Source organism: Triticum urartu, chromosome 3A (assembly GCF_056163025.1).
Source record: "Triticum urartu cultivar PI428250 chromosome 3A, HENAU_Tu73, whole genome shotgun sequence".
Lineage (NCBI taxonomy): Eukaryota > Viridiplantae > Streptophyta > Magnoliopsida > Poales > Poaceae > Triticum > Triticum urartu.
Window position 1 is genome coordinate 108,487,991 of NC_141875.1, and position 21,713 is coordinate 108,509,703.

The following is a 21,713-nucleotide window of genomic DNA, read 5'->3' on the forward strand; positions in this document are numbered from 1 at the left end:
CATTCACAACGGACAGAGCCGAGAAGCCTAATCTAGCTGCCCACATTCAACCATCGCCGCTCCAGGTACCTCGACTATTTCAAGTTGTTCGTACACGCCCCAAAACCCTACCCCTCCGAACGATCACCCCTTCTCCCATCATCTGAGCTGTCGCCCAACCACCTTGTAGTTCGCATCCTTGTCTGTCGGCTGTCGCCACGATGGCTGGCACCACTCGTTCATGATGGAGGAGCTGTCGCAGGTATGCTACGCCAAAATCGCGGTGGAGCTCCATACCAAAGAGGCATCCGTTATCAGGTCCGCCACATCCGCGCCAGCCGTCAACGATGAGGAGGCCAGACCATTTGGTATGGGTTCCTCGACCTCACCTCCGATAAGATCGATTAGGGTAGTTGTTTCTTAGTTGCTTGAGGGATTTTTTTGCCATGTAAAAAGTGATCCGAGAACTAAGCGTTCTAGTCTTCTAGTAGACGACGATCAACAAGACCATATTACAAGGAAGGAAGGAAGGGGGGGGGGGGGGGGGGGGGGGGGTAGGAAGGCAACATGCATCCACTATGAAGCCTGAAGACGTCCCTTTCGTCAGCCTGGCCAAATTCGATGCGAATCTAGCTGTGGACGTCGCGTGTTCCCGGTCGCTGGCAGCTCAGGTCAGGTGAATCTCCATGAAAGATGCCTATGGCGACACTGGGATCCCCTTCCTTCCTTGCTTGTCTAGCCACAAGTAACCACGTTGAATTGACTCGCTGCACATTGTATGTGTGCACCACGTCCACGTAACACATGCGTGCATGCGCCCTAACCCCTAAGACAAGATGGCCACGGCGACCCGTTCCGTCGATCGGTCGTCTGCGATATCCCGTGAGGATCCCGGGAGATCTGTGGCAGATCACGCAGGATCTCTCCCTCACTCGTGTTCCTCTTCTTCGATAGACTCGTCGGTCGCCATCTCCAGTGATCCGTTCATAGATGAGCAGTGCAGTGCAGGCATGCTGGGATTTCAGTCTTGTCCGAGCGAAAGGTGGGAAAATTGGAGTACTTCTGATGCGGACATCTGGCGCAGAATAATGCGTGGTCGTCTACAAAGTACCCCCTCGGTGTAAAAAAACGTCTTACATCATAAGACAGAAAGAATACTAAGTAAAATATGCTATTTCCTTCGATCCATATTAATTGTCACTTAAACGGATGTATCTAGCACTAAGATATGTCTAATTGCATTCTAATATGGATTGAAGGGAGTAGTACGTTGCTAACATTTATTACAGATATGAAACACTTGCCTCACGCTCTCAATACAATCAAATTGCTTCTTTTTTTTCAAACCGCACTTTGAAATTGCTTTTTTCAAAGTATTTTCCCAACCTTTTTGTACAACAGCACTGGCATGATTTTGTAAACTACAAACACCAAGTAAAAAAATAGAGCAATCGTCCATAAAAACAAAATTCTAGAGCAACCGAAACAAGCAACACCAGATTGCAGCGTGACATTGTATCTGGCTACACTGCATTGCATTAACGTTAAGGTTCTGAGAAGATTACACAGAGGATACGCAACGAACAGGGAGATGACATGCCATCTCTGAATACAAGTGGGATTCTTGGTGGCAATACAACGCGCACTTCGAGCGCACACACACACACCACAAGCTTGAGGCAGGTACGAATAAATACAGCCTGCAGTCAACCCATCGGTTTGAAACGTCCACACCTGTTATTACGAGCCACAACAGACGCCTACTTTATACAACACGGAGTCGATCAAAGTCACAGCAGCCCGTCTCGTCGCTGCTACCTACGGCGCTTCTTCGTGAGGTTCCGAGCGACCGTCAACGGGACCAGCACCTTGTCGCCCTCGGCCTCGAGAGCGTAGAAACGGCACAGCGCACCGCCCGCCACGTTCCACACGAAACCGCATCTCCCAGCCTTCTTGAACCTCGCTGCTTTCTCGTAGACGATCTGGTAGATCGTGCAGGCCTCGTCGAACACTTCGTCGAGGTTCCTCTGGGTTTGCTCGAATTCAGCGGCATCGTAGAGCATCTGCAAGGCAAAACGAGCCGTTTCAGAGTGCTTTTGTAGGAGCCTCGGTTATATGCTGCTGTCGTTCAGGGGAAGACTGGGGGAACTTACGTATTTGTACTTTTGGTAGAGTTCTTTGAACTTCAGGTCTGTTTCTTCCTTGTCCTGATTGTCAATCAGTGGCCCACTCTCGCTCAAGTACTCCTGATAACGGCCTGCCCAGAGGTTCAGGTACTTGTATCCTGAAGATGCTGCTCTCTCCGTGAAACACGGGTCCAACAATATCTCTGATTATAACAAGACCAAAACACAAACAAGAGATTATACCTAAAATGTCATCTGACCGAACAGCTAACAACAAAATCAGGAGCTGCATGCCATCGGAACAAAAAGGATAGACGCTGGTCTTGCCATATTGCAGTCACTATATTTCTTCTTGAGAAAACATCCATTTTACTGCCCTGAACAGGATGGATGGTTCACATAACCCCCTGTGACCATTCTTTCTGCTCTCTTAACCCCCTGATCTATCCAATACCGTTCAGAAATCGTGTTAGGTGGGTTTGCTCAGGTGTTTGCTGATGTGAACAAGGTCAAAGTGGTATTTGACCAGTGGGGCCCTCTCGTCAGCGGCAGCCCCTCTCTCCTCCTGTATGCCGAGAGCGCAGCCGGAGCTCAGTTCATGCCAACAGCGCTGCAATTCTTCGACCGTGCGTCCAACACCTCCTCCTCGCCTTGAAAGCCTTGTCCTGGAGCTTCCCCTCGCTCGGCTATACGTTCCTGCCTCTATGTCTTCTTCCTCATAGGAGCTCGTGTGTGTCGAGTTCGACGGCAGCAGCGCGCGGCGGAGCTTGGCCACGCTATCTGGCCTCCTCCGTGCTGCTCCAGCTACAGCGCTGTTTTCACATCGCAGCCACCCGCTCTCCCCATCTGACAGCATCTGGGATGCCACCTCGGTAATGAAGATCTCATATCATGACCCCCCCCCCCCCCCACACACACACACAAAAAAAAAAAAGCTCTAGCGATTGAAGTTACATACTGTAGTAATGTAAAAAAAACTGGCTAAATAAAAATAGAAGTGAAAACGCAACAAGAAAGAGCTAAATGAAGTAGCAACTTACCGACTGGTTCAACTTTCTCAGATTGCTTTTTTTCTGCTTCGTCATAAATTTTTCCTAGTATGGATGTTGAATGGTAGCTTTCCTTTCGATCCATGTAGTGCGGATACTTTTTTGGTGTCAGCTCAGCAGGGACATTGATCTGTTGAGGGAAGGAGGATGATTAGAAAAAGGCTTAAAACTGTTTAGTATAAATGCTTTGCATGTGGTCAACTTTTGCCTTACAAGTACACCTTCTATTCTTAAATGTAAGACGTTTTGGCAGTTTAAATTAAACTGCCAAAATGTCTTATCTTTAGGAACGGAGCTAGTATCAAACAAGTAACCAACACAAGGTACTGATCAACCTCTTTCTTTTTAGCGAAAACTGTAGGGGAGGGCCTGACAGTAAATATATTAATAGGAAAATATGTACATGAGAGGGAAATATATACAGGAGAGAGCAGGGGAGGAGAGAGAAAACTAAGAGAGAGCAGGGAGGGGAAATATATACAGGTTATGCAGCTGTGTTTAATTTAAGAACCAAATTAACATGTAACTATTCTGACAAAACATTCTAGCAATTTACTCTAACTATGTAAAATTTCAAAATCATTCTGTGTCAGCACTAACAAAAATGTGAAAAATCTGACAGATGGTAAAGCAAAATGAAAGAAGAAAATAAAAGGATAACTGCCACCATTCATCAGACAACCTATTCCTTTTCTTACTTCTAGTGCATATTGAATTTGAAGTCCGATTTAAGAAAATACTCCCTCCGTCCCATAATATAAGAGCCTTTTTACACTAGTGTAGTGTCAAAAACACTCTTATATTATGAGACGGAGGGAGTACTTAACCATGCTGGATACTACAATACACCTAATTAATTAGGCAAGGTGGTCTATCTTTTATAAGAGAACAGTTCATTCAGTTCGCTTCTATTAGATGTTAGCCAAACGGATGATATCTGGACATCTAGCAGTTAAATTCTAAATATGATAATAAACAATAATATGGAAAGGTGATGCACATGGAGCTATATAGTATAGTGCATAAAAGCATTTGAAACTACAGAATGCGTAAACTCAAGAATGGAATTAACCTTGGTCCCGGCCTTTGGAGCGTCCAGGGCCAAATAATAAAGATCAACCAACTTCTTTATCTTTTTTTCTAGTACATTACTTTCATCTTCATCAACACCATCTGTTAACAGTCGGTCCATATATACTAACCAACTATCAGCTGCTGTGCCAAGCGCATTACTGAAAGTAGGAAAATTCCAAACAAGAGTTAGATCATACAATATTACAAAAGGTTGTATATTGATAGTTTAGCAGATAGCCGCTGACAGCAGGAATCCAAGAACTACATGGATCCATGCTTTATTTTTCTAGTTGAAAACATTAACAGGTAAAAGCCGGAAACAAATAAAACCATGTGAAAACTCAACAAGCAGTAATAAATAGGGCATACAACACGGTCTGGTGAGCTCAAGTGAACAGTAAAACCAGGAAAAAAACAAAAAAAAAACTGAAATTGTTTTGCGGCAAACATTGACAAAAGTTTTCAGTGCTCACCAAATTTCATCATGGAATGACATTCGTGGAAGTCATGGCAAAAAAAACCAATGCTCCAAAAGTGTTATTTTCAAAAGCATTTTGGGGCACTGTTTTTTTTGCCACAACTCCTACGAATGTCATTTCATGATGAAATTTTGCAGGCGCAGAAAACATTATCAAAGTTTGCCACAAAAAAATTAGAACTTTTCCAATATTTTTGGATTTTGCTATTTATCGCGAGCTCAAATGACGCGCCACATCGGAACCCGGGTTGGTGGAAAATGGCAAGGGCCGGGCCGTCACCCCCCAGGTGGCGCGCCGTATCTTGATCCGGATACGGTGGCATGTGAGCGAGGATCAGGCCGTCGCATCCTTAGAGGCGTGCTACATCGGTGCCCAGATGTAGTGGAAAATGAGCAAGGGTCTTCACATTTGACTCGATGAGTGCGAAGGGTAAGGAAGCTAGCCGAGCCTAGGAGGATCACTTAGGTAGCTGGAACGTAGGGTCTCTGACAGGGAAGCTTCGGGAGCTAGTTGATGCAGCGGGGAGGAGAGGGGTTGATATCCTTTGCGTCCAAGAAACCAAATGGAGAGGACAGAAGGCGAAGGAGGTGGAGGATACCGGCTTCAAGTTGTGGTACACGGGGACGGCTGCAAACAGAAATGATGTAGGCATCTTGATCAACAAGAGCCTCAAGTATGGAGTGGTAGACGTCAAGAGACGTGGGGACCGGATTATCCTGGTCAAGCTGGTAGTTGAGGACTTGGTTCTCAATGTTATCAGCGCGTATGCCCCGCAAGTAGGCCACAATGAGAACACCAAGAGGGAGTTCTGGGAAGGCCTGGAAGACATGGTTAGGAGTGTACCGATTGGTGAGAAGCTCTTCATAGGAGGAGACCTCAATGGCCACGTGGGTACATCTAACACAGGTTTTGAAGGGGCGCATGGGGGCTTTGGTTATGGCATCAGGAATCAAGAAGGAGAAGATGTCTTAAGCTTTGCTCTAGCCTACAACATGATTGTAGCTAACACCCTCTTTAGAAAGAGAGAATCACATCTGGTGAGTTTTAGTAGTGCCAACACTCTAGCCAGATTGATTTCATCCTCTCGAGAAGAGAAGATAGGCGTGCGTGCCTAGACAGTAAGGTGATACCTGGAGAGAGTGTTGTACCCCGGCGTAAGCTAGTGGTTGCTGACTTCCACTTTCGGCTTTGTGTCCAGCGGGATAAGCGTGCCAAAGTCACTAGAACGAAGTGCTGGAAGCTCAAGGGGGAGGTAGCACAGGCGTTCAAGGAGAGGGTCATTAAGGAGGGCCCTTGGGAGGAAGGAGGGGATGCGGACAATCTGTGGATGAAGATGGCGACTTGCACTCGTAAGGTGGCCTCGGAGGAGTTTGGAGTGTCCAGGGGAAGGAGAAGCGAAGATAAGGATACCTGGTGGTGGAATGATGATGTCCAGAAGGCGATTAAAGAGAAGAAAGATTGCTTCAGACGCCTATACCTGGATAGGAGTGCAGACAACATAGAGAAGTACAAGATGGCGAAGAAGGCCGCAAAGCGAGCTGTTGGTGAAGCAAGGGGTCGGGCATATGAGGACCTCTACCAACGGTTAGGCACGAAGGAAGGCGAAAGGGACATCTATAAGATGGCCAAGATCCGAGAGAGGAAGACGAGGGATATTGGCCAAGTCAAATGCATCAAGGACGGAGCAGGCCAACTCTTGGTGAAGGACGTGGAGATTAAGCATAGATGGCAGGAGTACTTCGACAAGCTGTTCAATGGGAAGAATGAGAGTTCTACCATTGAACTGGACGACTCCTTTGATGAGACCAGCATGCATTTTGTGCGGCGAATCCAGGAGTCTGAGGTCAAGGAGGCTTTAAAAAGGATGAAAGGAGGCAAGGTGTGGAAAGGTCTCGGGGACATAGCGATAGTATGGCTAACCAAGCTTTTCAACCTCATTTTTGGGGCAAACAAAATGCCAGAAGAATGGAGACGGAGTATATTAGTACCAATCTTCAAGAACAAGGGGGATGTTCAGAGTTGTACTAATTACCGTGGAATTAAGCTGATGAGCCATACAATGAAGCTATGGGAGAGTCATTGAGCACCGCTTAAGAAGAATGGCAAGCGTGACCAAAAATCAGTTTGGTTTCATGCCTGGGAGGTCGACCATGGAAGCCATTTTCTTGGTACGACAACTTATGGAGAGATATAGGGAGCAAAAGAAGGACTTGCATATGGTGTTCATTGACTTGGAGAAGGCCTATGATAAGATACCGCGGAATGTCATGTGGTGGGCCTTGGAGAAACACAAAGTCCCAGCAAAGTACATTACCCTCATCAAGGACATGTACGATAACGTTGTGACAAGTGTTCGAACAAGTGATGTCGACACTGATGACTTCCCGATTAAGATAGGGCTACATCAGGGGTCAGCTTTGAGCCCTTATCTTTTTGCATTGGTGATGGATGAGGTCACAAGGGATATACAAGGAGATATCCCATGGTGTATGCTCTTTGCGGATGATGTGGTGCTAGTTGACGATAGTCGGACGGGGGTAAATACGAAGTTAGAGTTATGGAGACAAACCTTGGAATTGAAAGGGTTTAGGCTTAGTAGAACTAAAATCGAGTACATGATGTGCGGTTTCAGTACTACTAGGTGTGAGGAGGAGGAGGTTAGCCTTGATGGCCAGGTGGTACCTCAGAAGGACACCTTTCGGTATTTGAGGTCAATACTGCAGGAGGATGGGGGTATTGATGAAGATGTGAACCATCAAATCAAAGCCGGATGGATGAAGTGGCGCCAAGCTTCTGGCATTCTCTGTGACAAGAGAGTGCCACAAAAGCTAAAAGGCAAGTTCTACAGGATGGCGGTTCGACCCGCAATGTTGTATGGCGCTGAGTGTTGGCCGACTAAAAGACGACATATTCAACAGTTACGTGTGGCGGAGATGTGTATGTTGAGATGGATGTGTGGCCAGACGAGGAAGGATCGAGCCCGGAATGATGATATACGAGATAGAGTTGGGGTAGCACGAATTTAAGAGAAGCTTGTCCAACATCGTCTGAGATGGTTTGGGCATATTCAGCGCAGGCCTCCAGAAGCTCCAGTGCATAGCGGACGGCTAAAGCATGCTGAGAATGTCAAGAGAGGGCGGGGTAGACCGAATTTGACATGGGAGGAGTCCGTTAAGAGAGACCTGAAGGATTGGAGTATCACCAAAGAGCTAGCTATGGACAGGGGTTCGTGGAAGCTTGCTATCCATGTGCCAGAGCCATGAGTTAGTTGCGAGATCTTATGGGTTTCACCTCTAGCCTACCCCAACTTGTTTGGGACTAAAGGCTTTGTTGTTGTTGTTGTATCGCGATCTCAAATGAGCAATAGAAGATGACTTTCGATGCAACACTGAATATCCCATTTTAATAAAATGCAAATCCTATTTATCTTCTACAATGGAGTATTGTGAAACAGTAACATGAGAGATAAGGGAATTTTCACTCAAGATTTACGCTAACCAAATGAGTAAAAGGAAACAATAAACCCAACAGATAGGGTCTGCTCCAGTTGAGACTGATAACATGTATGAAGCATTTCCCGGGTGGAATGAAGAAAGACAGCTACATGTGAATTAATTCGTTTGAATGATGGCTATATTACATTTTTTACCTATCAAAATGCACAAGCCACGCGTAACACATATGCCAATCCCCGGTCTCATGCACAAGCAGCGTAACAAGAAATTTGTCCTCTAAATAAGATTCTTGCTGCAAAACTCATCATCAGAAGAAAATTGTATCCTAGTGACACATACATTCTGAAGTGCTGTTTTAAAGACGGACACTTGTGAATTTGTAATGATTATCAGCATAAATCAGAAAAATAATAAATCAACTTGATATGAATACCTGCGTGCAAATCTTGCTTTTAAGAATTCATGAAACAAACTCCTCTCGAGTAGGGGTTCGTCTAAATCCAGAAGACACTTTTTCTCGGCCTGTACTGGTTTATTTACTTGGCCCCATTCCCATGGTTTAGAAGGCTTGAACTGCTTTAATAACTGAAAATGGCATATTTACAATCAAAGCAGGACAATACATTGAGAGGTTAAAAGGCATAATGTGTTATTGCTACAATACCAAAACCATTTTCTAATGCTTCATCACTACTGCAATGATACACATGACTTGATGAATCTATAGTAGCCAGTGTGGTAATAAAGCATGTATTAGAAAACCTATATATAGTTCAGAAACTGCCAAAGGCTCAACTAGGATAAGCGATTAGTAGTAATGCTAGGACATGAATGACTGAAGTCAAAAATGAAGAAGCTAACATAGTTAATATTTTAAGGGTAATGAGCAATGTGGCATTTTTCCTTGCAAAAAGAAGGGCCACTTTGGTTATTGAGGTCTGAAACGGGCCATGGAAGATAATGTTTTCCAATGAAGATTCAAAATAAAATGTCAATTAGCAATGAACTGACCTGTTCATTTATTGAGACCCAATACATGTCCCCATCAAAATCACTATTGGCCATCTCATCGGCCAAAGATCGTGGGCCAGAGGTAGGGAAAAGTATAGCATATCTTGAATATCCTACTGCGTCTTGTATATCCTTGATATATCTTGATGTCAAGACATGTATATCACCAAAGTGTAACCCAGGATGTTTATAGACAAGCACATTTCCACAATATGGTCCATTCTCACTGTTTAATAAAAGCATATAAAGTAAGTAAAAACCAGAAAAAGGAGAGAGGAAAAGAACTGTTTTTTATTTGAGAGAACACAAAATTCTTGAATCTTGATGCAGAAAAAAAGGAACTGCTTTCACACATCAGCAGTACTCCAATAAATAATGGCTGCACAACGATCGATGTTTTAAGGACCCTAAGGCCACCTACAGAATGGAAGTTTGTAATGTTTTCCACGATATCAAAACCTTTTAGGAATCCAAAATATCTACAGACTTTTCTAATTACAAATAGTCATACAAATTAAATCTCAATCCCCCTTTAGACTATATATAACATCAGGTCAGTCTATATCTGACCAACCGAAAGGAATAATGACATTAAAATACTCCCTCAAAACAACAGGTTGAAGCCCCAAATACCCACATATGGTTATGATCTTATAATCAGTTCTATCAAAGAATTAAGTCATAATGAAAGCATATTATGATTATTATCAGTGGTTAACAGCTCTTCTTTTCAACCAGAAGCACAGTTAGGTCAACTAACACACACACTTCTAGAACTGTAATTAAAAATACTTTATAGTCCGCACACAAGAATACGCATATCCTTGTGACTTGTGAGTACAATATACACGCTAACAAACTAGCAGAGGTGTGAGAGCCTCACGTCGTGTGGGCACACTTCTACTAAAAAAAGGCATGTGCAGTCCCAAGAGTTTCCCTATCCGAGGTTTCTTCATAAACATTAAATATCAATAAAATAGCTGTGTCTTCAGAAACTCATGGTGTGACCAGTAAAATCATGGATCAAGGGAATATACACATAACAGAATTCAAAAGGCATGCAGATCCAAAAGAGTATGTCTGCCACTTACAGGATCACACAAACTTCATTGGCTTTGAGTTTCCCTGTAGGATCTGTTGTACCCATCAAATAAAAGCAATCACTGATTGGTAGCTTTCCTTGCTTGATTCCCTTTCTTTCTTGTTGAGCCATGATAGCCAGCCTGGATTGCAAATATGCATCTTCTAGTGGAATTCCAGACAGAATCATTCGTGCTGATATCGAATCCTCCATGTCCGCATAGACAAATGCAACTGCAAGGACCAGATCAAAAAGAGGTTTGTATCAAATGCAAGCAGGTGAATGTAAATGGCAGACTATCATAGTCTAACAGTAAGATAAGAGCAGAAAGAAGCACATATGTGGCAATTCATAAAACGTAGTGCATGGAAAATATGCCACTAACTGTTTAGTGCGTCTTCATAATCACAATGAGCGGTCTTAGCCCCTTCAATTGCATTTTCTAGAAGCTCCATAAAGAACTCTTCTTTAACTCCTCCATAGCGAAGTAGTGCAATCAAGAGCTTCGATGTTAATGTCCTTTTCGGTTTAGCGCTGAGGAAACAAAAAAAATATATTACACCTCTTGTGAACCAAGCACAATCAACATGTCCTAATTCACATGGCTTAATCTGTTGCAGAAAGGTAGGCACTCCTGCTCACACTTTAATATGCTCTTACCTCCCCACTTAACCAATACCCACCGAAGTCTTACACCATGAGTTGCCAAATGCTACCACATCAAATTTCATGCACAAATGAACTCATCAAAAAGTTTAAACTATCTTGCAAAAGCAAGTAATCTTAGTCATAGCTAAAAGAACTAAACAGCATGTTTAACCGTCAAAGGAAAAACCGGTTGCTTTCTTTTTCCTGATATTAACATGTACTCCCTCCATTCCAGATTGTAGTGCGCATAGTTTCTAGACCAGGTACCAATGTATGTGCTGGCGCTAAATTTTGGACGAGAAAGTCCCCAGCCCACGTGCAAGAAGTAGTAGTATGCTGTACTCCGGCCTTCTCTGTTTCACATGACGCAAGCGTCCACGACCAGCAAGCAAATCCGGCCAGGGAAGCGGAGGTGCAGCCAAGAACGCGGCAGCGCCACCATGGACGTGCTGGACGTGGAGACGCCGGCCATGGCTGATGCGGAGCCATCGGCCATGGGCGTGGAAGGCGCCTCTGCCACCTGTGAGCCGCTGCCGCTACTGCATATGAAGTTGGCGCCGGCGTGCTGCCGCTACTGCATATGAAGTTGGCGCCGGCGTGCTGCCGCTCCATGTCCAAGGATCGCCCAGCCTCGTTGGCATCGACCTTGAACCCAGCGGGGAGCTGCTCACCGGTGTTGGAGGAGAAGACCGAGAAAGAGGCAGCCGGTGCTTGAGGAAGTCGATTGGCACCCATGCAAGGTGGATGGGCGAATGGCGGAGTGCTCGGAGTGGCTCACTCACAGGCGGGCGATGGTGCGCTCTGACCGACGTCCATGGGTCATGGGTGTCCATACATCACGCTTTTGACCACCTCGTCATCGCTATCTCCTGGATCTCGTCGGCACAGAGGAGAGGAGGTTGATCCAGAGCTCACTGGAGCACCGCTGTCCGCCCAGAGGTTGTGGGGAGGAAGAGGGCGGCGAGGGAGATGCGTCGTTCCAGCCGCGGTGGTCCTCAATCATCGTGGTACTGCTGCGGGAGGAAGGGGATAAGGCAAGGCTATTTTCGTCCAAAATCGGTTGCGGCTGCTATTACGCACTACAGTATGGAATATGCCAAAAACTTATGTGCACTATACTCTGGAACAGAGGGAGTATATTTTTTATTTGTATAGGTGTGAAAAATGAAGAACAAGTGTGGTGGTTTGAAAGGTTTGTGGGACAGAGCTTCTAAGGAACCAAAACTAAGTTCGATATCAACACCCCACTCCGGGTAAACTCAATCTGCTGTTTACCGGACTTGCCAGTGGGTTTCATGAACGTTCCAAACCAAGCAAAAAAGGAAGGATTTTAGTAGTGAAATTATAAAATAAATTCAGAATAACAAGTCAACCAAGAACATTCTATTTTTGGAATATGTGCTTTCCTTTGAAAAGGATCGAGTACAGTGCAAACTCTTAGAATGTTTTCTTTTTTGCCGAAAATGAGAAACTCCGGAGGTTCAGATTTTTTTATTCCTCTAAAAATTAAAAAGACTTTTCCCTGTTGCCACCACATACAATTTTTGGCAGTTATTTTGTAGGACTGATACAAAGGAGAAACTAAACCTAGGAGGGATTTGTTTCAACTGGAATTTGAGAAATGACTTGGGACAAGAGAAATGAAGCATAGCCACACAAAATCACAGTGAACTGCAACAAAATAAGTTCACATGAGACATGACTATTGTGCATAATCTGTAATGCCACCGATAAGGATTGAAGGTATACAGGGCCATAGCTGGGCACGAGACATTCATGGGACCGTTGGCATTAACGAAATTGGCCAATACGTGCAAGTCTGGCAGGCGATCGAACACTTCTTGCTCCCGGATGCCCCTGACCAGCTTGTTTGGAAGTGGACGGCCTCTGGCACCCGCCACATTCCAGGGATCCACAACTTGCTTCTTTTGGAAGAGTTGGGCGCCGCCACGTGTGGAACTTTTCCACTGGCTGGCCAACCTTGATAGGTGCTGGACTGCTGATCGCTATGCCTGCTGTGCGACCAGGCTCCTGAGATAATGCGTCACTTACTCCTGGCGTGCCCTTTCGCCAAACAGACTTGGCATGAGGTCCTAGCTTGGCTCAGGATGACCAACGCAGGCCCAAACCAGGAAGATACCCTCATGGACTGGTGGCTCCACGCCTACACAGATGCGCAAGGGTTTCGCCTCCATTGCCCTCCTGGCGTCATGGATGATCTGGAAGCAGCAGCAGCACAACAAGTGCATATTCGACGGTGCCCAGCCTCTCGTCCATGCCCTGGTCTCTAAGATCAAGGATGAAGTAGGGCAATGGGCACAAGCTGGTGTCCGTGGCCTGCGGGTCATCTTGCCAACCACCTGGGATGTACGCTAATTTTTCCTGTTCTTACCTGAACTTGGAGGGTTGTAACAAAATTCTATCTTTTCAATGCAACGAAACGCAAAGGTCTTTTGCGTTTTCTCGAGAAAAAGGATTAAATAAATACTTCTAGGAGGCTTTAAAGTTCCAACAACATGCACAGACATAGCAATCCATAGTATTCAGACGTGTAACTAAGTATGTACTTAATACCTAAATATAACAGTGCAGCTCGAAAATTAAAAAAAAAACAGTGCAGCTCAAAGGTTCGTGGCATACCTCGTTGTCACTATTTCCAAAGAGTTGACGGACTGGACACAATATGATTTTGGATCAGCTTTCATTTTTATCAGTTCCCAAGAGTTAATGGACTGTACACCACACAATTTTGGATCAGATTTTATTTTTATCATTGATGGCCGTATAAGAATAGTTCCAGGAGGAAGCTGCAACAGAAAATAAAGTTTTTCTTTAGAAAGTGTCCAAAGTTTGGACAAGATAAGATAATAAGAGCACGTGCTATGTAAACTTCAAAAGTGTATAGCAAATGAGTATATTGGAGAAAGACAAATTAAGAATGACCAACACGTGCTATGTAACTTATGTAACTACGCCACTGAGAAAATCAACATGAACCAAAGAAATTGTGCTGATATCAGTAAACTGATATAAAAGGTGGTAATAGCTTCTCCAATCTGTCTATCCTACATGAAGAAAACAGCTAACTGCTGCATTTCTTGAAATTATACTCAGAGCTCACAAAAGTGTACAACTAAACTGTGTTAGATGTGCATAGTCCCCTTTTCTGTATATCCCCATCGTATAAGGGGCTTCCTGCACTTTACCATGCATGTACATGTATTGGCCTTTGGCCCCCTGTGAAAGTTAGTTGCTCATTCTCCAACATGGTATCAGTGGCCAAGTTAGCCTCTCTCCCGCACGATGCAACTCCGTGCGTGCTCCACCCCAGCCGCCGCCGCCACCGCTAGGCCCCGTCCCTAGTCTGCATTGTCTCCGGCCGCCCCCTGCCCGGATCTGCCCGCCGCCGGCCGTCTCTTGTTCGGCCTCACCCTGATCCGCCGCCCGGCCGCCACCCATGCTCTGCCTGGATCCGCCCCCGACGCCCTCCTCTCTACTTCGGCCGTCGCCGCCCCTGTTCGGCTGCCCCCACCCCTCATCCGGCTGCCCCCTCCTCGTCCGGCCGCCGCCGTCCCTGTCTGGCCGCCGCCACCCCTGTCCGGCCGGATCCACGGCTCCCCGCTCGCGTTTTGGCCTCGGGCATGCCTCTGCCCGATCCAGATGCAGCCTCCTGTGACAATTGACTTCAAAAAATATAAAAACAGAGAGCTCATCACGTCTTCTTCGGGCTATGTGGTTGTTCCTCGGTGCTCGGTGATCTTCGATGGCACCAACTATGTTGAGTTTGTGGGTTTCATGCGTATGCATATGCGCGGTCTTTCCCTGTGGGGCGTTCTCTCTGGCGAGGTCCCCTGTCCGCCATGCCCTATTGCCCCCGTGGCTCCTACCCCGCCGGTGCCGCCTGTTCTTGCTGCTGATGCTTCTCAGGCTGATCGGGATGCAGCCAAGGCTCTCGATGATGCTGCGGTTGATGCTTATCATCAGCAGGTATCAGCTTATTCAGATGCTCTTTTTGTCTACCAAGATGATCTGTCTGCTTATACTCAGTGGTGCAATGATGATGCTCGAGTTGCTGCTGATCGCACTGCGAGTGTCCTCCCTCAGTTTGCTTTGGAGTTTATGGGCCTCGGCACCGTTGCAGCGATGTGGTCTTATCTCTGTCAGCGCTATCAGCCCTCTTGTGATGCTCTCTACTTATCTGTGGTGCGTCAGGAGCATGCTCTTCAGCAGGGTGACTCTTTTGTTGATGAGTTCTACACACAGAGCTCTGACATCTGGCGCCAGCTTGACTCTCTCCGGACAGTTGTTTGTGGTGCTTGCCGTTGCTGCCAAACTATGCGGTCCGACTTGGAGTTTCAGCGCGTTCATGAGTCCTTATCTCGCCTCCGTTCCGAGTTTGAGCCTCGACGTGCTCACTTGCTTGCTCATGGTCGTGTTCCTATCTTGGAGGTGCTTGCTGAGCTTCGTGCTGAGGAGACCCATCTTCGTTTTGCTGGGTTGCTTGTGGTTCCCTCTGTGCTGGCTGCTCGAGCTCCTTTGTCGTCTGCTCGCCTCACTGCTCCACCGCTCCTGCCCATACCTTCAGGGGGGTGCCCTCCTTATGCAGAGAAGGACCGGTCATGCCGTGACACCTTCTGTGGCTACTGCTCCAGGCCAGGTCACCCAAAGTCTGATTGTCGCCAAAAGCAGCGAGACCAGAGGCGCTCTTCTTCCAGTGGGACTCATGCGTCTTCCTCGACTCCGTCACTCACTGACTAGGACATTGTGCGGCTCAAGCACATACTGGCTTCCTCCGGTTCTTCATCGACGGGTTCCACTGCCGCTGTGACAGCTTCCACCGCTCCATCACCGCCGGCACCTACACAGTCAGGTACATCTTCGTGGGTTCTGGATTCTACAGCTTCTTTTCATATGTCTTTTGATTCTTCCGCGGTGTCTTCTCTTCGACCTCTTGATTCTCCTATTAATGTTCTCACTGCCAATGGCACACCCCTTCCTGTTGCTAGTCGTGGCACTCTTTCTACTCCGTCTTTTTTTGTTCCTAGTGTTTCTCATGTTCCCCGTCTTACCATGAATCTCTTTTCCGCTGCCCAACTTATTGATTCTAGTTGTCGTGTCATTCTTGATGTCGACTCTTGCTCTGTTCAGGATCGTCGCACCAACGCTCTGGTTGGTGCTAGCCCTCGGCGCCGTGAGTCAGAGGGCCTTTGGGAGGTTGACTGGCTTCGTGTTCCTTCCGCTACCACCACTTCTGCCAATTCTCATGCTCTTGCTGCCTCCTCTTCCGCGTCCTTCCAGCAGTGGCATCATCGACTTGGTCACATTTGTGGCTCCCGCTTGTCATCGTTAGTGCGTTAGGGCGTCTTAGGGTCTATCTCTGGAGATGTTTCTTTACATTGTGATGGTTGTAGACTTGGCAAACAGGCCCAGTTACCTTAGTCTACCAGTGAGTTGGTATCTCGGCGTCCTTTTGACTTAGTTCATTTTGATGTTTGGGGTCATGCTCCCTTTGATTCGAAAGGTGGTCATCGCTACTATGTTCTGTTTATTGATGATTTCTCTCGCTACACTTGGCTCTACTTTATGAAACCTCGTAGCAAGGTTCTCTCTATATACAAGCGATTTTCTGCCATGGTTCAAACCCAGTTTTCCACGCCTATTCGTACTTTTCATGTTGACTCCACTGGAGAGTATATCTCCTAGATGTTGCGTGGTTTTCTTGCGAAACCAGGTACTCTTGCCCAGTTCTCATGTTCTGGTGCCCATGCTCAGAATGGCGTTGCGGAACGTAAGCATCATCATCTGCTTGAGACGGCTCGTGTGCTGACGATCGCCGCCTCTCTTCCACCCCACTTTTGGGCTGAGGCCGTTTTCGCATCCACCTATCTCATCAACATTCAGCCATCGGCTGCCTTGCAGGGTGGTATTCCTATGGAGCGTCTCACTGGTCATTCTCCTGACTACTCAGCTCTCCGTATGTTTGGATGTGTGTGTGCTATGTTCTTCTTGCCCCACGAGAACTCACCAAATTGACTGCTCGGTCGATTGAGTGTGTTTTTCTTGGCTACAGTGATGAGCACAAGGGCTATAGATGTTGGGATCCTGTTGGTCGTCGGCTGCGCATTTCGCGTGATGTGACTTTCGATGAGTCTCGTTCTTACTACCCATGTCCTTTCTCCTCGAGCTTTTCTGTGGACGATATTTCTTTCCTTCTCCTTCCCGATACACCTTCCTATGTGCCTCATGTCTCCCCCCTTCCTCTAGCATGTCTCTCTTCCTCATACACCATCGACACCACCTTCCCCTCCATCCTCCTCCCCACCCTCATCATCCACCTCCACCATCCTCTCCAGTATGTCGGCCTCTCTCTCCTTTTCCTCTCCACTACCCTCGCGCCTTCGTATCGAGGATGATTCTACTGACTCACCTTCCACTTCCAGAGCGCCTCCTTTCACGCCTCCACCGGTTCATAACCTTTGTGCTCGGCCTCGCCCCCCACCTGATCGCTATTCTCCTGACCGGTACGGTCTCTCTGCTGTTGCTGAGCCCCCTTCCTATCGGGTTGCCATGACTCGGCCTGAATGCCAGCTTGCGATGGCCGAGGAGATTGCTGCCCTTGAGCGCACTGGCACGTGGGATCTGGTTTCCCTTCCGATGTTCGTCCCATCACGTGCAAGTGGGTCTATACGATTAAGACTCGCTCCGATGGTTCTCTTGAGTGTCACAAAGCTCGTCTTGTGGCACGTGGCTTTCAGCAGGAGCAGAGACGCGATTATGATGAGACATTCGCTCATGTGGCCCACATGACCACTGTCCGCACTCTCCTTGTTGTGGCTTCTGTTCGTCATTGGTCTGTGTCTCAGCTTGACGTTCAGAACGCCTTTCTAATGGTGAGTTGTGTGAGGAGGTTTATATGCAGCCACCACCAGGGTACTCTGTTCCTGATGGTATGGTCTGTCGACTTCGGCGCTCTCTCTGTGGTCTTAAACAGGCCCCTCGCACCTGGTTCGAGCGGTTCGCCTCTGTCGTGACTGCTGCTGGCTTCTCGTCCAGTGATCATGATCCCGCCTTGTTTGTTCACACATTTCCTCGTGGTCGGACTCTTCTCCTTCTATATGTAGATGACATGATCATCACCGGCGACGACTCTGACTACATTGCCTTTGTTAAGGCCTGCCTTCACGACCAGTCCTAATGTCTGATCTTGGTCCACTTCACTATTTACTTGGGATTGAGGTTTCTTCGACCTTTGATGGCTTCTTCATCTCCCAGGAAAAATATATACAGGGTCTTCTTGCTCGAGCCGCTCTTGGCGATGAGCGCACTGTTGTGACTCCTATGGAGCTCAACATTCAGCTTCGTGCTTCTGATGGTGATCCTCTTCCTGATCCCACTCGCTATCGCCACCTTGTTAGGAGCCTTGTCTATCTAGTTGTCACTCATCCTGACATATCCTATCCTGTCCACATTCCCAGTCAGTTCGTTTCAGCCCCCACCTCTGTCCACTAGTCACCTCCTCCATGTTCTACGATATCTTCGTGGCACGATCTCTCACCGCCTTTTCTTTCCCCACTCCAGCTCCAGGCCTACTCTAATGCTACGTGGGCTGGTGATCCTTCTGATCGACGCTCGTTGTCTGCTTATTGTGTCTTTCTTGGCAGCTCTCTCACTGCCTGGAAGACAAAGAAACAGACTGCAGTTTCTCGCTCGAGCACAGAGGCTGAGTTGCAAGCGATGGCTATGTTGATGGCTGAGGTACCTAGTTGCGATGGTTACTTGAGGACTTTGGTGTGTCTGCTACTACACCGACTCCCTTATTGTCAGACAGTACAGGTGCTATCAGTATTGCGCGTGACCCGGTGAAGCATGAGCTCACCAAGCACATCGGTGTGGATGCCTCCTTTGTGCGTGCTGCTGTGCAGGATCAGATTCTCGCTCTTCACTATGTGCCCTCTGAGTTACAGTTGGCGGACTTCTTCACAAAGGCACAAACTCGAGGGCAGCATGGGTTCTTTCTCTCCAAACTCAGTGTTGTTGATCCACCATGAGTTTGAGGGGGGGGGGGGGGGGGGGTAGATGTGTATACCATACATGTACATGTATTGGCCTTTGGCCCCCTGTGAAAGTTAGTTGCTCATTCTCCAACAAACTGAATTTCAGACCCATAACAAAACTAAGACCATCCTGCTATAACGATCAAAAGAAGATGCACACTTGCCCCCGCCCAAATTTGCTAAAAAGAAGGCAACCAATAATAAGACTAGTAGTTTGAATTTGAAGTGGTACAATGTCTGAAACTCTTAGTCCATACCCTTCTGTCAATTAATGCAGTTCCCTTAACAGCTGATCCTTTATAGAACATCCGGAACTGAATAAGAAGAGGCTAGAGAAGAACAGACAAGAAACAACAAATATATTAGTTAAATCATAACACATTCATAATGCAGTATATCAGAACATGGTTAACACAATACAGGTTTACTGGCAATAGGCCGTTGTTTCTTCGCATGGGGAGACGTCATAAGTGTATCATCACAAGCCTGAACATCCTGAACAAGGCATAATGAAGCAATAAGAGGTTTGCTAGAAGTGTTAGAATAAAATACTGCCAATAGCAATCCTTGCTGAAGTCTGAAGAGCGTGAATTCCACGAGGGGGGACATTTATAGAGGAAATGCAGCAGTAATTGTTTTGTACATGAATGACAGATATAGAAATTACTAGTAGCAGTTGATCTAATGGAATTCTTTGAAAAATAAGGAATGATCAGTGAAATTACTAGTAGCAATTGATCTAATGGAATTCTTGGAAAAAAAATTAAGTGAATATGGTAACAGTAACCATATGCATAAACCTTTACAATATTCGTGTTTTCAAATGCAATCTAATTTCAAAGGAACCCAAAAGGAATAGTGCAGTGATATGAGCAATCTGAAAGCAGAAAAGTTGCATGCTGAAATGTCCCTTCTATTTAACCCCCTGAATCTTGGGGAGATTAATGGTTTAATACCCCAGACTGCAATCTAACCAATGCCCTGAAGATAAAAAAATGTCTATTTATTATTTAACCACCTGAGCCAGTTTAAATGTAGTTCTGCCATCATGGTGTATTATTTAGCAACAGTAAGGAATCTTGTTTATCCAAGTTTTTTGGTATGCATACACCACACAGTGATCTAGTAAACCATAATTCAAGTTTGCTTCATCATTCACAAAACAATAAACATCAGAGGAGCCAAAAATATTCTACATAAGAAAAATATATTATAACTAAGGTTCATAAATTCTACTCCCTCCAATCCATATTAGTAGTCGCTCAAATGGATGTATCTAGCACTGAAATATGTCTAGATACATCCATTTGAGCGACAAGTAATATGGATCAAAGGGAGTACTATAAAGGTGTAAGGCATAAAGGGAAAGTGCACAAACTTGTGACTTCAAAAGTTTTCCCTTGTACATAATTGTTGGGCATTTCTCAGCCAAATCTTCAGATATTAGGCCAGTTCCATCAGTATGGATCAGGAGTTCCCCATCTCGTTGAACAATTCCCCCATTTTCATCCTGAAATATCACATTGAGATAAGTTTACATTTCAGAAGCAAGATCAAATACAGTGGAACGAGAGACTTACGCTGCAAGGTTTATCATCAAGCTGTATAACATGAACCGCTGATAAATTAACCTCCATTGTGATAGTTTTCGATAGTATCAAAGCAAACCTGCAACATCCAATGGAAGAACGCAAGTTTTAAACAGAGAGACTACAGCAACAGCCATGGGGACAGCAAATTATCATAAAAAATCAGGGTTTTGTCTGTTTAGAGGGTTTTAAATAGTTCAACAGCAGCAGCATGGGGACAAGGGAACAGAAAACCTAGGTACTGGGATTTCCCATATACAAGCTTATCTTCCAATTAAATGGAACTTTAGCCTTCTGAAATATGCCTCTTTTTGCTTGTTTCTAAGAATACTCCCACATGGTAGCAACAATGTATCATTCATTTAACAACAAAACAACATCAATAGACTGCTACTACTCAATAACGTTAGAAGAACAAACCTGGCCATGTATTTTGCCAAGGTGGGAGCGGTATGTATGTGCATGAATAGTTTGCGAGCCTGATTGATTGTCTTGCCAGAGAGTATGTAAGGTTCATCCATATTCCATCCAGACTCTGTGCGAACAAAGTAGCATTTCACGCCTGAAGCGCAGTTCTTGTTTTCCCAATTTATTTTCTCTTCTTTCTTTTTCTCATCTTTTCCTCCATCCTTGTAAACTAAATAAACAGACATCAGTCAAGAAAGATCATGCAACCAACCTCAAGTTAGCTGCTAGAAACCTAAGGGAAGCACTTTACAATACCAAAAGATTTTGCTAACAAAAAAAATAGCACTGGTGTCTCATTTGGCAGGTGAAAACAAGTCTTACTTTTCAACCATATATTGCGCTGTGTTTTCCAGTATGCACGTGCTCACAACATAAGTGAGCCAATTTTCCAAACATGGAAGATACCATATTCCCAGTGCAAGTAACAGAGGCAACGAGCAAAAGTAGAAATCATAAGAATATACTCCCTCCGTTCCAAAATAGATGACTCAACTTTATACTAATTTTGGAACGGAGGGAGTACTTGACTGTCCCGCACATTAAACACGTAGATGAGTGTATTTGCAAGTCTAAGTTGTCTTTTCATGAGAAAGGTACGTACTTACCCTTCCATTTCCATGCCACTGCCCGATAAATTAGGGTTATATGTGTCACCAATAAATTAGGGTAACAATTGTCACCAATATACCCCTTGCCCCAA

At 45.7% G+C, this 21,713-nt stretch overlaps 1 protein-coding gene and 1 pseudogene across 3 annotated transcripts in view; one reads left to right on the forward strand and one right to left on the reverse strand.

Annotated features, from left to right (window-relative positions):
* Positions 1 to 1,437: 1,437 nt before the first annotated feature.
* LOC125543113 (putative RNA-dependent RNA polymerase 3) overlaps positions 1,438 to 21,713 on the reverse strand; it is a 29,233-nt gene continuing 8,957 nt past the window's right edge. For 2 of the 3 annotated variants that reach the window (XM_048706362.2, XM_048706363.2), the window contains exons 6-19: positions 20,966 to 21,182; positions 20,537 to 20,624; positions 20,335 to 20,466; positions 19,377 to 19,451; positions 19,214 to 19,285; positions 13,543 to 13,709; positions 10,640 to 10,788; positions 10,265 to 10,487; positions 9,174 to 9,399; positions 8,596 to 8,747; positions 4,227 to 4,386; positions 3,146 to 3,284; positions 2,133 to 2,308; positions 1,438 to 2,042 (exon numbers count right to left, since the gene is read on the reverse strand). In XM_048706362.2, coding sequence (XP_048562319.1) covers positions 1,794 to 2,042; positions 2,133 to 2,308; positions 3,146 to 3,284; positions 4,227 to 4,386; positions 8,596 to 8,747; positions 9,174 to 9,399; positions 10,265 to 10,487; positions 10,640 to 10,788; positions 13,543 to 13,709; positions 19,214 to 19,285; positions 19,377 to 19,451; positions 20,335 to 20,466; positions 20,537 to 20,624; positions 20,966 to 21,182 — 2,225 coding nt within the window. In that variant the 3' untranslated portion in view covers positions 1,438 to 1,793. Of the gene's footprint in view, positions 2,043 to 2,132; positions 2,309 to 3,145; positions 3,285 to 4,226; positions 4,387 to 8,356; positions 8,455 to 8,595; positions 8,748 to 9,173; positions 9,400 to 10,264; positions 10,488 to 10,639; positions 10,789 to 13,542; positions 13,710 to 19,213; positions 19,286 to 19,376; positions 19,452 to 20,334; positions 20,467 to 20,536; positions 20,625 to 20,965; positions 21,183 to 21,713 lie in introns of those variants that run through there. The other variant, XR_007298297.2, reaches the window with a different exon arrangement.
* Positions 14,445 to 15,730, forward strand: LOC147978813 (uncharacterized; annotated as a pseudogene).